Source organism: Prunus mume, linkage group LG8, assembly GCF_029339155.1.
Source record: "Prunus mume cultivar Tortuosa linkage group LG8, ASM2933915v1, whole genome shotgun sequence".
Taxonomy (NCBI): Eukaryota; Viridiplantae; Streptophyta; class Magnoliopsida; order Rosales; family Rosaceae; genus Prunus; species Prunus mume.
In genome coordinates this window covers 2,514,976-2,531,578 of record NC_142705.1, presented here as the reverse complement: position 1 = coordinate 2,531,578, position 16,603 = coordinate 2,514,976, and the positions used below count along the sequence as shown (strand labels likewise).

The 16,603-nt window shown below is 38.1% G+C and overlaps 4 protein-coding genes across 6 annotated transcripts; all 4 read left to right on the top strand.

Annotated features, from left to right (window-relative positions):
* The first annotated feature begins 2,818 nt into the window (after nucleotides 1-2,818).
* On the top strand, nucleotides 2,819-3,876 carry LOC103341072 (ethylene-responsive transcription factor WIN1-like). The gene is made up of 2 exons (XM_008244552.2): nucleotides 2,819-3,009; nucleotides 3,128-3,876. Exons 1-2 carry the CDS (start codon nucleotides 2,930-2,932, stop codon nucleotides 3,777-3,779), a joined length of 732 nt encoding a protein of 243 aa, XP_008242774.1. The 5' UTR covers nucleotides 2,819-2,929; the 3' UTR covers nucleotides 3,780-3,876.
* A 2,417-nt stretch (nucleotides 3,877-6,293) lies between these two features.
* On the top strand, nucleotides 6,294-9,549 carry LOC103341073 (uncharacterized). 3 transcript variants are annotated; one of them, XM_089042736.1, is made up of 9 exons: nucleotides 6,295-6,752; nucleotides 7,220-7,312; nucleotides 7,420-7,524; nucleotides 7,673-7,825; nucleotides 7,912-8,010; nucleotides 8,199-8,327; nucleotides 8,572-8,751; nucleotides 8,927-9,043; nucleotides 9,217-9,549. In XM_089042736.1, exons 1-9 carry the CDS (start codon nucleotides 6,417-6,419, stop codon nucleotides 9,400-9,402), a joined length of 1,398 nt encoding a protein of 465 aa, XP_088898862.1. In that variant the 5' UTR covers nucleotides 6,295-6,416; the 3' UTR covers nucleotides 9,403-9,549. The 3 variants fall into 3 exon arrangements, with proteins under 3 accessions (XP_088898864.1, XP_088898863.1, XP_088898862.1); XM_089042738.1 differs by lacking the exon at nucleotides 7,420-7,524 and having other exon boundaries at nucleotides 6,294-6,752; XM_089042737.1 differs by lacking the exon at nucleotides 7,420-7,524 and having other exon boundaries at nucleotides 6,294-6,752; nucleotides 7,220-7,326; nucleotides 7,669-7,825.
* Nucleotides 9,550-10,291: 742 nt separating this feature from the next.
* On the top strand, nucleotides 10,292-13,928 carry LOC103341074 (phospholipase D alpha 1-like). Its single transcript, XM_008244553.2, has 3 exons — nucleotides 10,292-10,670; nucleotides 11,273-13,163; nucleotides 13,257-13,928. The coding sequence occupies exons 1-3, from the start codon at nucleotides 10,575-10,577 to the stop codon at nucleotides 13,691-13,693; spliced, it is 2,424 nt and encodes an 807-aa protein (XP_008242775.2). The 5' UTR covers nucleotides 10,292-10,574; the 3' UTR covers nucleotides 13,694-13,928.
* A 1,618-nt stretch (nucleotides 13,929-15,546) lies between these two features.
* Nucleotides 15,547-16,537, top strand: LOC103341075 (uncharacterized). Its single transcript, XM_008244554.3, has 2 exons — nucleotides 15,547-15,977; nucleotides 16,133-16,537. The coding sequence occupies exons 1-2, from the start codon at nucleotides 15,806-15,808 to the stop codon at nucleotides 16,420-16,422; spliced, it is 462 nt and encodes a 153-aa protein (XP_008242776.2). The 5' UTR covers nucleotides 15,547-15,805; the 3' UTR covers nucleotides 16,423-16,537.
* Nucleotides 16,538-16,603: the final 66 nt, after the last annotated feature.

Genomic DNA, 16,603 nt, shown 5'->3' with positions numbered 1-16,603 from the left:
GGACGTCTTTTAAATTATATATTTATTTATTGTCTATTCAAAAGAAGAAATTAAAACCCGTTAGTGGGTCAATTATTAAGCTACAATTATTGATTTCACACACTCTATTAGAAAATATAACACCCAAATTAATTTAGATGCACCCAATTTCGCATGGGTCTAATCAAACCTTTTAGAAATTTGACAACAAAAACAGAAAATCATACGTTTCAGAAAATGAAAAGAGACATACTTAGTTGCCATAGTCAACCCACTTGATCGTGTCCTTACATACAACAATTACGTGAAATTGTATTAGACACATCCGCTGTAATTAATATTATTACAACAATTTAATTACAATTTTACAATTTACATGGAGATCAAACACAGAAAAAGGTCAAATCATACGAAGTAGTACTAGTATCCATGGAGAGAGAACACACTGCACATGGGATATGCTCTCTCTCTCAATTCAAATTACAAGTCCCTCTATTTCGCAACTATTTCACCATGGATCCTCCTCTTCATGAGTGAGTCTCTCTCATCTCATGATTATGTCCCCTTCCATGCTTGGGTTCAGGAAGCACATATTTAATTATATATCTAACCTATGTACCTAATACATCTTATTTAATTTCTCTGATTAAAAAGTATATTATATATATTACATAGAGGGGCGTGCACCATGAGACTACTAGAATTCTAATTTAGTCACCAATATGCCATTGATGAATCCGATGATATCTGTTAAGCCAATAAACAAGTAATTAAAACTAAGAATTACGGTGTGAAGATATATTATTCTTTTTCACGGGTTATTAAGCATCACATTTTCCCTACTTGTTACAATTTTATATAATAATAACATACAGATGTCTGAATATGAAAATATATGTATATGTTCGGATATTAGAATATATATGTATATGTATGTATATAATACATGAAATTGGATCGATCTGTTATTGTCTAATAAGCTTCGTTTTGAGTCCCACTGAGTTCATGCAAGAGATATGCTCTCTGTTTGTGCCACGTAGCCCTTGAAAATCTTAAATATGAAACCTAACCCAATGGTTGAGGAATTTCAATCGGCTATTGAATGAGGGTAAAGCGACATGTTTGGAACTGGAATCTCCACCCCATATGCATATTTTAATCATACATCACCTCACTTTCGTAATCGTACGGCTCATGTGGACCATTCTATTTATAGCTCTTTAAACTGTGCGCTCATGCCCACTTCTACGTACCTTACCCTAGTAACTTAGCTAGGGCGTGCTTGGCACTGCTTGCAGGTCAAATCCAATGAAGTCTGGTCCCTGAAATTAGTTTAAAACTCACATTGTGACTCGACCACAGAATTGATCATCCGGGCCCTCTACTTCTTTAAGAGATTGACTGTGATTACACATTCGACCACCTTGATAATTTATAGGATTAACCAACACTAACAATTAATTAATGGAAAAAGGAAAATATATACAACTGACACACAATACCTACAGTTAGAACCTGCAGAGTAGTGGTCTCTTCTCAATTTGGTAAAATGTCAATTTCGAGGAAGAAGCTGAAAATAAGAAACCCCAAACCCACAAAAATATTAAAATATGATGCATATATATATATATATATATAGGCAGAGAGAGAGAGAGAGAGAGAGAGAGGGTACAAATTACAATATATATCATGCTGATGCATAAGATTGACCATACACATGGAGCCTGGAGAGAGAGAGAGAGAGAGAGAGAGAGAGAGAGAGAGGATACAAATTACAATATATGATGCTGATACATGAGATTGACCATACATATGGAGCCTAGAAAGACAGAGAGGAGTTAATAAGTTAGCCTCTAAAATCACTTCCCCATCATTTCAAGTCATCCATTGTATTTGTTACAAGTTCATCACAGTACACTTATCTATCGATGTCTTTATAGTCCCATGTGAAGTCCTTCCAAATAATTTTCCAGTCAACTTACGTGGAAATATATATATATATATATAATGTATTTGGGTTCATGAGGAACGAGAGGTTGAAGAAGTTAATTTCATGCAATGAAATGAAATGTGTCCAATCGAATCGATCAGTTGATTTTTGTAAATTCAAGTGATCATGGAAAAGACGATTAATATGTTAACTAGCTAGCTAGCTAGCTGGAGATGGACATGATATTAATTATGAAGATGAAGATATATACACCGGCCATATTGTTATAATTTGCCCACCTAGTTTTGTAACATCCCACATTGATCAACAGAGAGGGGGTGATGTGCCTTATATGTACATGTTTGCTTCTAGAATTCCGAAGTTAAACGAATTGAGGCTATGCCACTGGGAAGTTGTTTGTGAGTTCCCAGAAATAAAACCGTGAGGCAGAGAAAATGGCCCAAAGCGGACAATATCGTGCTATGGCTGAGCCACGACATAACCGATCCCAGGATGTAACAAGTTTGCTATAGCCTATAACTTATATATGTAAAAATCATAATTACCATTTACATTCAATGATATATATAGGCAATTATTTGTCCAAATTCCCCAATAATAAGTCTGTAATATCTTTAATATTTGAGAGAGAGAGAGAGAGAGAGAGAGAGAGTAGCTGGTGGACAAGTCAAGCTCAAAATCGAAGAGAGGCAAGTTACAAATTATATGTATTGATGACAGGGTACTCTGTTACTGTATATATTGTAGTTGACGAAATTAATTACAAGGAGCAAATGCAGTACGTATAGTAAGCTTTTAGTTGGCCGACAGTGTACCTTTTCTACATTTCTATGTAAGCCTTTCCTTCTGTTAACTTTTCTGAGACCTCTCCATCCCCTTCTTTCATTCTTTACTTTCTCTATATATCCCTGTCCATCCTGTACCCTATCGTCTCTCTATCAATAGATCAGTCTTTCTCTCTCTCTCTCCCTTTTTCTCTCTCTCAAATAAACAAACAAAATGGTGCAATCAAAGAAGTTCAGAGGTGTCAGGCAGCGTCACTGGGGCTCTTGGGTCTCAGAAATTCGCCACCCCTTACTGTAAGCTATATATATATATATATATTTATACATATGCTCAGATTATATTTATTTTCTTTCATTTTTATATAACTTCATCACTCTATATATATATGTCTACGTGTGATGATGAGGGCAGGAAGAGAAGGGTGTGGCTAGGCACATTTGAGACAGCTGAGGAGGCAGCCCGAGCCTACGATGAAGCAGCTGTTTTGATGAGTGGCCGAAATGCCAAAACCAATTTCCCAATTTCTACCACTCAAACTAATACTAATACTACTACTGCTGCTGCCGCCGCCATGGCCGTCGGATCAGACCCCAGAGGTAGCTCGAGCGACTTGGACCATTCGCTATCCGAGCCGAAGGGTTTATCAGAAATCTTACATGCCAAGCTCAGGAAATGCAGCAAGCTTCCATCTCCATCCATGACCTGCTTGAGGCTCGACAATGAGAGCTCTCACATTGGAGTCTGGCAAAAGCGAGCCGGTCAACGCTCTGATAATTCCAACTGGGTCATGACTGTTCAGCTTGGCAAGAAGAAGAACAGTAATAACACTAACGCTGCTGATGATCATGGCCAGAGTATTTCATCATCATCACCGTTGATAATGTCGACTTCTGAGTCATCAGCGTCAACGTCATCAGCGAGGGCGCCGGAACTCATAGCCGAGATGGATGAAGAAGAGAAAATTGCACTGCAGATGATAGAAGAGCTGCTTAACAGAAATTGTCCAAGTCCTAGTAATTCTTCATTTGGCATTCAACCAGGAGAGGAAAGCTTTTACTTGTAGTTCTACTAGTCTTAATTTTTTTTAATTACTAGCTATATATATTTATTTATATATATTGTCATATAGTATTTATATATACATATGTTTGTTTGGTCAAGGCTAGTGATTTCAACACTTCTTCTTCAATTTCAGTGCAAATAAATTAGCAAAATAATCAGTTTAAAATGCAGATAAAAGAGGAGTGACTACTATCCTTAGTTAAAATTAAGAAAGTACAATGTATACAAACCATCTATTTTTTAAGTTTATAATCATATATCATTCTTAAAAAAAATTAGACAAATTGGAAACTGCTTCGACATCTAATTGTATCATACAAAATTAATAATACAGTATTTCAAGAAAGTACTAAAATTTCAATAATTCAGTTGAGTAGTCAAATGATATCGGATTCAAGTGATTTTTTGTAGAGATGATTTTTGAATGAATATCCACAAAATAAACGGTTTGAATTAGTGAAATACAATACAGAATGAACCCTACAAGAGTGTCCCTCAAATAAGCTTATTTGACGGATCCTCCGTAGAAACTCACTATATATATACTAATATTAATTCGTCTTGTGTTTGGAAATAATTGTATTCCTTTGCTTTTGGTCGGGGAAATAATTCTGTTCCTAACAATGAAAAAGATGGATCATCAGAATTCTTTTGGTTTTTATATAATTAGTTTATTGAAAGGGTGCAAATGATAATTCCCACGTGATTGAGCTAGAATCATTGTGATTAGTCAAATTTGTTGATTTGTGCTTCTTCTTCTACGTACCATGAGGAATCATCATCTTGTGAAAATTGTTGTACGTAATTTAGTATGTATAAGGGTTTCTTTTGGGGATATTGATCTTCCTAAATTGTATTGTGACATCCCCTAATTCGTGGTAATTAACTCTGTTGCTATTCTTAAAATAAAACAACAACAAAACTATTTTGCATGGACGTCACTGATCTACTTCTTTTTGGTTAAAGTCGAGGTTACTAAAATAAAGACCTCCTCTCTCTCTCTCTCTCTCTCTCTCTCTCTCTCTCTGATCTGAGAGTGATAAAAGTGATGGGGGTCGTGGTAACCGGTAAGCATATGTTCCAAAAGCCTTCCTCAGCCTCTCTCTGTAAACATCATTCGTTATTGGTCAATCTACATGTCGCAATTGATTAAGATAGAACTCTATCAATATTATTGTATAATGATCATCTAAGACATGTCTCCAACCGAATCATGAATTCAAACTCGCAGATATAGTCTGGTTTTTTTTTTTAGTGCGCCCCACACACATATATATTTTTGGATACGAAAAGGAAAAGCCCCACATATTATATATATATATGTGTATGTATTTATACAATACGATTATCTAATGGGGTGTTAGTTGGATTGGTTAGGGTTTTGGTGTACTCCCAAGTGATTCGGTTCAATCCCCATGATACCTATACGTGTGGGTGAGTTTCCTCCCTCCCCTTCATAACTTTGGCAACAACAAAAAAATCTATACAAATCTCGCAAATTTTTTGATATTATAAAGGTAAACTGGTAAAAATAAAAGAGTTAAACAAAGACTAATTAGACTTGACATAGTACGTAGTAGGTTGATATCATAAATAAATGTAGTCATCCAATTTCCTTTACATCTTTGAAGAAGCGGTCTTGTTTTGCCATTTAGGGTCCCCAGCTGGCCTCCACCGAAGTTTGAAAATGAACTCAAATCAATTAAGAAAATACTGTTGTCCCCCATTAAGGTTTTTTTCTAAACACCAATAAGAAAATAGGAAAATGCTAAGCATATTACGTTTATTTTAAAGCTGAAATGTTGTGGTGTCAATAATCAATAGGGGTCACTGTTGTTTGTTAGATATTTTGTCATCTCTTGCATCTCTGGCAAAGGGCATTGTTGGAAACAACAACAACAACAACAACAACAACAACGGCAGCAGCAATGTATTCCACATGCCTCGACAGAAGAGACGAGAAAGTGAGAGCAAAGCTTGTCTTAAATAATGAAAATCGATAACAATACAAGAAAGATTAAAAACAATTTTAAAATATTTTTTTTTTTTTTTTTGAGTCATAGTTAGAAAGGAGATGATGTTTTTCACACACACACTATCAAGGTGTTATAGAGGTTTGAACCTAAGACTACTAGTCTGAAAATCAAAATCATTTTTCACGGTGCTATCCGTTGGCAAATTAAAAATAATGTTTTATTTTTGTGGGCCAAAGTTTGGAACAGGGGAGGGGGTGAGGTTTTTGCCAAATTAAAAATAAAAAATGAAAAGCTTTGGGCTGAAATAAAGAGAGACAGATAGATTGGCCCAACCAATAATAAATGACCCACAATTTGGGCCTAATTGGGCTTAATAGCAGGAGGTCCAAGCTAGTTATTTGATGTGGCAGACAATGATTGGACGGAAAAAGAGCAAAAAAGACTTTGCGGGTCCTACATGGGCCGACCTACCCTTCAACGGTAAACTACCATTCTTTCAGAAAGCGCGAAACTGAGTCACTGTTGTCGAGTTCAATCCGACTCATGGCTCCCCAAAAACCCTTTCTCTCTTCACTCTCACCGGTTCCAATGCAATCACACACAAATCCAGAAACCCAACTCGGCCCTATCATCCTTCTTAACTCGGTCCCAACTCGGCCACCATGCTCAAAGGCAAGCTCAAGCTCCCGGACAAGGCCAAGCGCGCCTTCCCGGACCGGCTGGGCAGCTTGGTCGCTGGATTCGAAGACAAAGAGGAGGAAAATCGAGGGTCCGATTTAGTGTTCGAGTCCGGTGAAGAGCTCGAGACGATTCAGCCCAACGGGTATGGGTCGGGCGGAGAGAGTGAGAATGACCAAGATGACGAGGATTATGATGAGAAGGTGGATAGAGAATCCGATTTAAGGGTCAGGCCCAAACCTGAAAGAGAAGGGCCGGGTTCGGTCTCGGTGTTGGCAGCCATTGCGGCTGATGATAAAAGATCCGATCTTGAGTATGAGGTGAGAATCTGATGAACGAAAGAAAAGAGCAAAAATTGTCAGTTTATTTATTTATGGAAGAGGGCAATTTAATTTTAGTGTGAATGTGATGCTGCATTTTGATTCTTGATGTAAATTATTGGTTTTCTTTGTTTATTTTTTGATTTGTTGTTTTAATTAGGGTTTGTTCTGGAGTTTAGTAGGTTTAGTTCTGTGTTTGTGTGTAATTACTGGGAATTTGTCACAAAGAAAAGGAAATTTTTTTGCAATGTGGTCGAAGCTGTAACCCTAGAAGAATCTTTATCAATGTGGAATTTGTTTGAGTTAAAACCAACAAACAAGGCAATTTTGATAGTTTGTCGATCCTACATTTGCTCAGAAATCATATAGATCATATTAGGCTTTGCAATTTGTTGATTTTATTCTTCTTTTTTATTTGTCCTGCTAATTTTCAGCTTTAAGCTTTTCATTTCTTCTTTTGCAATTAGCTTTCTCAGCCGGAGATAAATTTGGAAAAGTTGCAAAGAATTGCTAGTTCAGGGCTTCCAGATGGGGGAGGTTTGCGGGCAACTGCCTGGAAGGTACAGGACTACAGGTTACTTTGTTTCGTCACTAGCAGTTTCTGCAATGTAAATTACGTTACTGTTTTGAAGTACTTAAAGATTGTCCGTACTATTTATGCACACAGCTGCTCTTAGGTTATCTACCTCCTTCTCGTGATTTGTGGGAAAAAGAGCTGATAGAAAATCGACTAAAATATGCCAAGCTTAAAGAGGAGCTCCTCGTGAGTCCTGTAAGATGCTCCCCAAGTTGCATAGTGAACAAACTACACAGTAGCAATTTATTTGCAGAAATTTTCTTACAAAACAAAACATATACATCAGGTGCATTACTCTGGTTAGTTTTTATTATGCACTAATCAAAATCTTGAATCTAGACAGTCACAACTCACAAGGAAAAATGTTGGTGCTTTGAGTTACTGCGACCATCCTGCTGACGGTGTTGTAGCTGGACCGCTGAAGCGACATGAAATTTCTGAGGAAGATCACCCTTTAAGCCTTGGTAAGGCTAGTGTTTGGCACCAATACTTTCAGGTAAGATGCCTTCTCACTATAAGATTGTATCTTGGCTTTTTCTGTATAATTAGGTGACGCTAATCATTCTGCACATTTATTTATAGCATACAGAGATTGCAGAACAGATAGACCGTGATTTGCAACGCACACACCCAGATTTGAAATTTTTCTCAGGGGACTCATCATTCAGTAGGAAACACAGGGTATATGGTTCCCACGGAATAAACTATTTTTCATAATTTGGTCTCCTTGTTACTGACACTTTCCAAGCAGGATATATATCAAATTCACTGATTACTCTGGTCACCTTGTTGTGTTTGGCTCACATGTCCAGCAAATAGATTAATTATCAGTGTCACTCACCGGATCTTTGCTGCATTTCTATTTTCAGGAATCAATGAGAAGCATTCTTCTCTTGTTTGCAAAACTAAATCCAGTGATCCGTTATGTGCAAGGCATGAATGAGGTCTTGGCACCAATATACTATGTCTTTAGCACTGACACCAATGAGCAAAATGCTGTAAGAGAGTTCCCTTGGAAATCTTCATGTCTTTATATTAGATGTCTTTGGCTTATTATGTTTGATATAAAATGTATCTATTCAGGACCTTATCCTGCAAATACTTAGGAAGTTTAAAATTGAGTTGTGAAATGTTTTCTGTATTTACTTCGATGGCCTCCATCTTCTTTTTATGTCTTAAAGGTTATACTTTCTTGTCCAAGTGTAAACAGAAATAAATCCACATGATGGTTTCATTCTGCAGGCAAATGCAGAAGCAGATAGCTTTTCTTGTTTTGTTCGACTCTTGAGTGACTCAGTGGATCACTTTTGCGAACAACTGGATAACAGTGCAGTGGGCATACTCTCTACTCTTTCCCGCTTGTCAGAGTTATTGAAAGCCAACGATGAGGAATTGTGGAGGCATCTTGAGTTCACTACAAAGGTAAATTATATCAAAGGGAATTACAAGAGTTGCTTTTTCTTGAAATCTTGGTGAAGTTGAACTGAGATGCCTTTTCCAAGTTGTATATTATTCCTAGATCATTGAAGTTTTACCGTCTTCAACAGCTTATCTTGAGCCTAACTTCACATCTTATAACATATGCCTCTGTAAGCAGGTGAAACCGCAATACTATGCATTCAGGTGGATCACATTGCTGCTTACACAGGAGTTCAATTTCCAATGCATCATGAGAATCTGGGATTCACTATTGAGTAGTCCTTATGGTGTACAGGTCTCTCTCTCTCTCTCTCTCTCTCTCTCTACATGTTAGTAACTCAGTAAATCACTCCAATGCTACTCCCAATTATTGCTATTGTGCTTTGTTTTTCCTCCTTTCTTTTTTATTTTAGTTATGATGTTGCACCATTATGAACAAATACTGATTTCTTGGTAGAAACTCTACAGGATATGCTTCTAAAAATTTGTTGCGCAATGTTGCTGTGCGTGAAAAGCAGACTATTAAGTGGCGATTTTGTGGCAAACTTGAAGCTTCTGCAGAACTACCCAGACATTAATATAGAACACCTCCTCCAGGTAGCTCGGGATCTTAGTTCTGACCCGTCTACCTATCGTTTGTCTTTGACCCTGTAAATCCATTACATATACTATTTTCTGTACATTTTTTCCCTTACCATGGTTGTAACGATGAACAAGACGAGAGCTGTTGCTTTAGATTAATTTGTACCCAAACAATTTTCAATGATACATATTCAGAGGGGTGCAATTCATCTGCAGAAACCAGCATCTAACTAAAGGACATAGAAAATGTGATTAGCAAGTAACCTAACCTTGTCCAACCAGCCTGAAAACGTCACCTCACATCCCTGTCAGGACAGCTCACAGCTTGACCCTCAAAATCAGCTGCAGAAGATTTATTATTTCGCAATTTGGCACGTTAAAGAAATAAAACCCCATTGGTGATCAACTGGGAAGGTTTGTTTATTCTTTTTCCTCAACTGCATGAACCGTTCTTCAAGTCAAAAGGGAAAGTCTAAGACACAAAAAAAAGTCTTGCCAGTAATATGATTTGTATCACATAATATGATGTCATGGTACGACCATTGAAACTAATACTTTTCCATAAAATTAATCAATAACCTTTTCTCATTGGGCAGCATCAATGACCCTTGTTTTCAGCCACCAATTGGTTGTTAAGAACCTCAGAAAAAGAAACAAGAAAATTAAAGACTTGGAAAATGGTTGCTAGCTGATCATACACACAAATGACATGTGCAGAATGAGACAGTTAGGAACGAATGGTACCCCAATAATATATATTTAAAACGTTAACAAATTTCGAAGTTTCAAAAACACGTCTAACCTAATCTCGGCTATACATATTACATACACATCACATGGCTTAGCCGAGACATGGTTGGTTTTACCTGCACCACCACTGCCTATATATATCCTCGTGTTTTTTAATTCTTCAACTCCCTTTGAAACGCAACCACTCCGATACACGTATTGAAATTTCTCACGTTGCTTCAATTCATATTTGTTTTGTTGGATATAATTATATACAGATATATTGTTTTCATGAATTGACAACTCCATCTCATCTGTTATTCTTTGTGTTTTGGTTTGACTTGTTTGTTCTTGGTCATACCTTTTGTTCAACGTTACTTTGTTATTATTTCTTCCTTGCTAAGACTTGTGAATGCTTAACTTCAATTCATGTCATGAGCAGCAAGTGCTTGCTTTGATTGACTGATCAGCTGCAAGCCTGTGTTCAATTCCGGGATACAGTTTGAGAGATCGATATGGCGCAAACAGTACTTCTGCATGGCGTACTTCATACAACCATCTATGAGGTTGATAGGCTCATGGCTAGTGGTTGCAGCATCTTCTTCTGCAAGGTATATACATATATATCACTTTCTTTTTTCTTCTTTCTGAATTGCATTGAATATCTGCAGATTAAATCATTCTGTAGTTGTTTTTTGTTATTCAGTTTTCTTCTCTTGAAGCATATCTGAGAAAAATTATGCCTCAGTCTCCATTCAAGACTTGATGATCAAGTCATCTAATCTTTCTTTTACCTCTCAAGTTTAATTTTAACATATATCTTTCATTGACATATCATCCAAAATTCTCACTGATGCAAAGTATTCCTTCAAACAAAAATTGTGCTAGAGTGAGTGGTGGTGATAGATACTCAGGTGACCATCAAATTTCCATGTTTATATTTGGCTCTGTGCTTTCGTCCTTCAAAGTGGCTAGCGCACAGTAACATTTGTGAATTTTCGACCTTGAGTCAATAATGGCAACATTTATGATATTTCTCCTTGAGTCAATAATGGCATGTTGATCCATATCCATAAATGACTTGCAAAGAAGCCTTTTAACTTTCTAAGTATGGTTTAATATGTTCTATTTTCTGTTAAGTATGGTTTAATATGGTTCTATTTTCTGTTGACTTGCAAAATGTAAAAGATCTAACTTATGATTTCAACTGTAGCTTCTTAAAAAGTCAGTTGAGTTTGGGAAAGGTTCCAGACTCTATGCTACGATTGATTTGGAAAATGCTAGGGTTGGCCGAACCAGACTGCTTGAAAATGCAACTAAAAATCCCCGGTGGCGTGAATCTTTTCATATTTACTGCGCCCACAAGGCTTCTAATGTTGTTTTCTCTATCAAAGAAGACAATGCTATTGGGGCCACAGTGATTGGAAGAGCTTACATGCCTGCTGCAGAACTCCTTAATGGAGAAGAAGTAGACAGATGGCTTAAGATCTTGGATAATAACAATAAACCTTTACATGGAGGTTCCAAAATCCATGTGAAATTACGGTTGTCAAGCGTAAACGAAGACCCTAATTGGTCTCGTGGAATCAGAAGTCCTGAATTCCCAGGTGTTCCATACACATTTTTCACACAGAGGAATGGTTGCAGAGTTACCCTTTACCAAGATGCTCATGTCCCAGACAATTTCATCCCAAAAATCCCTCTTGCTGGGGCCAAGTGCTATGAATCACACCGGTGCTGGGAAGACGTTTTTGATGCCATTTCTAATGCAAAGCACTTAATATACATAGCAGGTTGGTCTGTATGTACTTCAATCACATTGATAAGGGACCCAAAGAGGCAAAAGCCAGGAGGAGATTTGACTCTGGGAGAGCTTCTAAAGAAGAAGGCAAATGAAGGAGTTCAGGTCCTAATGCTTGTTTGGGATGACAGAACTTCAGTGAGGTTGCTAAAGAGAGATGGAGTGATGGCTACCCACGATGAAGATACCGAAAGTTACTTCCATCACACGAAAGTTCACTGCGTATTATGTCCTCGAAATCCTGACAACGGGCAGAGCATTATCCAGGATTTAGAGGTTTCTACCATGTTCACTCATCACCAGAAGATTGTGGTGGTGGACAGTGAATTGCCCAATGGAGGATTAGAAAAGAGGAGGATTGTGAGCTTCATTGGTGGCATTGATCTTTGTGATGGGAGATATGACACTCCCTCCCATCCCATTTTCAGGACTTTAGGCACAACCCACAAGAATGATCTCCATCAGCCCAATTTTGCTGGTGCCTCAATCACAAAGGGTGGACCAAGGGAGCCTTGGCATGACATTCATTGTAGGTTAGAAGGGCCTATTGCCTGGGATGTCCTGTTCAACTTTGAGCAAAGATGGAGGAAGCAAGGTGGGAAGGACTTGCTTGTTGAGCTGAGAGAACTTGATGACACATTTATACCTCCATCTCCAGTTATCTTCCCTCAAGACCATGAAACATGGAATGTTCAATTGTTCCGGTCCATCGATGGAGGAGCTGCATTTGGATTTCCTGACTCTCCTGAAGATGCTGCCAGGGCAGGTCTTGTTACTGGGAAAGATCATGTGATTGATCGAAGCATTCAGGATGCATATATCAATGCCATCCGGCGAGCAAAGAGTTCTATCTACATTGAAAACCAGTATTTTCTTGGAAGCTCTTTCTCTTGGCATTCAGATCATACCCTTAAAGTTGAGGAGGTTGGTGCTTTGCATTTGATTCCAAAGGAACTGTCTCTAAAGATTGTTAGCAAGATTGAAGCTGGAGAAAGGTTTACTGTCTACATTGTCATGCCCATGTGGCCAGAGGGTATCCCAGAAAGTCAATCTGTTCAGGCAATATTGCACTGGCAGAAGATGACAATGGAGATGATGTATAAGGACATTGTTCAAGCTCTACAAGCCAAGGGGCTTGAGGCAAACCCCAGGGACTATTTGACATTCTTTTGCCTTGGCAATCGTGAGAAGAAGCGAAGTGGAGAATATGAACCTCCAGAAAAACCAGAACATGATACAGATTATAGTAGAGCTCAGCAAGCCAGGCGGTTCATGATCTATGTTCATGCCAAGGTGATGATAGGTAAGCCAATCTATCACATTCTTCTTAATTATTTGAATTCTTAATTAACTAGATTGTACTAATTAAAATGTTTGAAATGTCTGGCTTTTGCAGTTGATGATGAGTACATAATCATCGGATCGGCCAACATCAATCAGAGGTCAATGGATGGTGCCAGGGACACAGAGATTGCCATGGGAGCCTACCAACCACATCACCTATCAACCAGAGGGGCAGCCAGGGGCCAAATCCATGGTCTCAGATTGGCATTGTGGTATGAACACTTGGGCCTGCTTGATGACACCTTCCTTGAACCAGAGAGTGTAAAATGCATCAGAAAGGTGAACCAAATTGCTGAAAAGCATTGGGACCTTTTTTCATGTGAGACATTGGATGGTGACTTGCCAGGGCATTTGCTTAGCTACCCCATTAGGGTTGCTGCTGCAAATGGAGAGATCACAGAGTTGCCTGGAACAGAATTTTTCCCAGACACCAAGGCTCGAGTTCTAGGCTCCAAATCTGAGTTGCTTCCATCAATCCTCACTACTTAGAGTGATGATCTCCTTTGTTTCTCTCTTTTAAATGCTAGCCGCTAGGTGCATTGTAATCATGTCTTGATATAATGAGCACATAGCATAAGCATAAATATTGAAGTCATTGGGTTACCAGACACCTATTGTATTTAATTTAAATCTTATGATCCAACGGCTTCAACATCTGAGTTTATGCTGTGTGCACTTGTTAATTAACTATTCCTGTCTCAAATTTAACATTTTTTTTAGTTTTTTTTTTCTTCCAGAAGGGTTATACTTCTAAGCTTGCCAGCAGCAAATTGTTGTACTTCTTTGACTACTCAAAACAGGACATCTCTACCTTAAATGTTTTGAACGAACAGCCAGCTGTAGGAAAAACCTTTCTTGCAACGGGTATAGCACCGTTTTGCTATCCCCGTTGCATGAGAGATTCTCTCTAGCTGTAGATGTAAACACTTTCAACACCCTACTCTCCACCTACGTCTTTATTTTGATGAGACAATCTTCACAAACAACCTTTCAAATCTGTTTGTTTCAATTATTGGGATTTGATATCTGCTTTTGGAACCATTAACATATACACTTTAAGACAGTAACTAATTATGGTCATAATTCCTATTCAACTATTCAAACTCCTTTGTTTACATCTCTAAGAAGAACCATTTCCTTGCAGAAGAAGTGATGGCATAGAATAGATGACTTGTTGATATTGATTATCTTGAAAAGGGTCCAGAACCTTTATCTTGTCAACTACTTAATTAGGTTAAATACTGAGATAAATTCATTCATGCATGTTATCTTTTAATATGTTGTCTTTCTTAACTTGTTTGTTCCTTATCTTACTCAAACTCTATATAATAAAATATTTGAACCAGTTCATAATGTTTTTCATACGGTCTATCCATTCTAGAATTTAGGGAAACATCCAACAACAATCTAAGGCCATTGCCTATTGGCTTTTGGGAACCTAACAGGGCCACATGTAACATTGTGACCGAGTTCTGAGCAATATTAACTGGCGAGGATGATGCATGCGCAGCTTGCTCCATTATTTTATTTCTTTTCTTCTGTCATCAAACCTCTAAGCCTTTGACTCCATTGGTCCTAAGTCATTTTCCTATTTTCAACTAGATCTGACCATCAAGAACTCCAATCTTTTGGCATGGAACGGCTTGACATGTCATGGATGACAAATTTAAGGCTGCGTATATTCAAAGAAAAACCCTAATAATTGAACCCTCTGTGCCATTCTCACGCTCCTTATATTGCAGTGCAATTCACTACTCTCTGTTTCATCTGGGTAAAACAAACATTACCCATGTGCTGCTGCAAATTGATCCCAATTATTACACCAATCAAACTCATGAATTGGAAGCATATTCACATACTCACAATTCACTAAATAGTAGAGATGCACTTTACATACATATTTTTCTCACTGAGCCTCTCTCCGAAACAGTGTTCAAATCGTTACGACTTTCGTGCGGATCGGAACTCACAAGATTCGGGTTATGCAAGAGGGGTGCCTTGCACGTAGCTAGGGTTCTAATTAATCCTCCACATTCCATAAGTTTGTGAAAGTGTCAAAAAGTAATGCTGCTGAGGTAGTTAGTCTCGCTTCCTCCCCAATTTCCAAACAAGCAACTGACGTCACCAATAATAAAACTTTCTCTTCATTTGGCACTGCCGTGCGGTGCACGAGCAAAAGTTAATAAGCCGACACTACACAGCACAAAGACGGACAGAAACGGAGTCCCCATTTCCCCCTCCCCTAATAAAAATACATTTTTACCAATTCAAAGAGAAAAAGAAAAGGACCCAAAAAAGAAATGAAAAAATTATTATAAAAGAAAAAAACTAATGACCAATGGTTGATCAAAATGTTTACAATAAAATAATCCCATTTGGCTGAATTCAATATCATATTCACATGTAGTTCCCACTGCACCACCATAACTATTTATCCACCTTCTAGCCCAGCCCCCCAACCCAAGTATACTACTATTAAACCACACTACCCTCTCCCTCATTCATGTAAGTCCACTTCTTTTTGGTTTCTGGTTTCTGTTTCTTTCTTATCTGTTTTTCTTCTTCTTGGAGAGAGAGGAATTAAAGAAAGAGAAAAAGATCATGTCTTCAGTGTTGGGCTCACAAGGGGTGGTCTTGGCCACAGCCATGGCGGTTTCTGGCACTGTCATCCTCCTAGCTCTTCGCCTACAGAAATCCTTGCCCAATTCTCACTTCCCAGTTGACCAAATCAACCAGTCCTCACCTCAAATTCTACGATCTTGTATATCTTCTGGTATGCTTAACATTCCCTGCTCCCTCTGTTTCCTCTGTTTCTTGTTTAATACTCTGTTTTCTCTGTTTCATGGTTAATTCTCTGTTTTCTCTGGCTCATGGTTAAATGGCTAATTATATACATGGTTGCTTTAATTTTTCTTGTTGGGTCTGCAGAAGGAAAGAAGAGGAGGAAGAAGAACAAAAGGGTGCACTTTGCAGAGGATGTGGTGGATCCAAGTGGAGATGGTCAGGAGTTTAGAAGGCAGCATCAGATAATTACCTCCACTTCTTCCACTTCTTCTTCTTCTTCTTGCTTGTCGGCATCTTCAACTTCATCTACAGTACTGAATTTTAAAAAGACAAGGGTCCAAAAATTCAAAGGACCAATGCCTGCTAACCGCGCGGCTCTCTACAATGGAATTCTCAGGGATCGTGTGGTTCACCGATTGGCCTACTCATACTGATTCACACGTTCTCTGTATATTGTGTATAAAGATTAGTGCTTTCGTTTTCTTTTTCTTCTTTAATTTGTACAAATTTTCTTCTGAGGTTATAAGGAATATTCGGAATTGTAAGGAATGATGGGCCCACAGGTTTTGGTAGTTGTTGCCGTTTTATGTTTCTCCTAGTAACATGATTGATTGG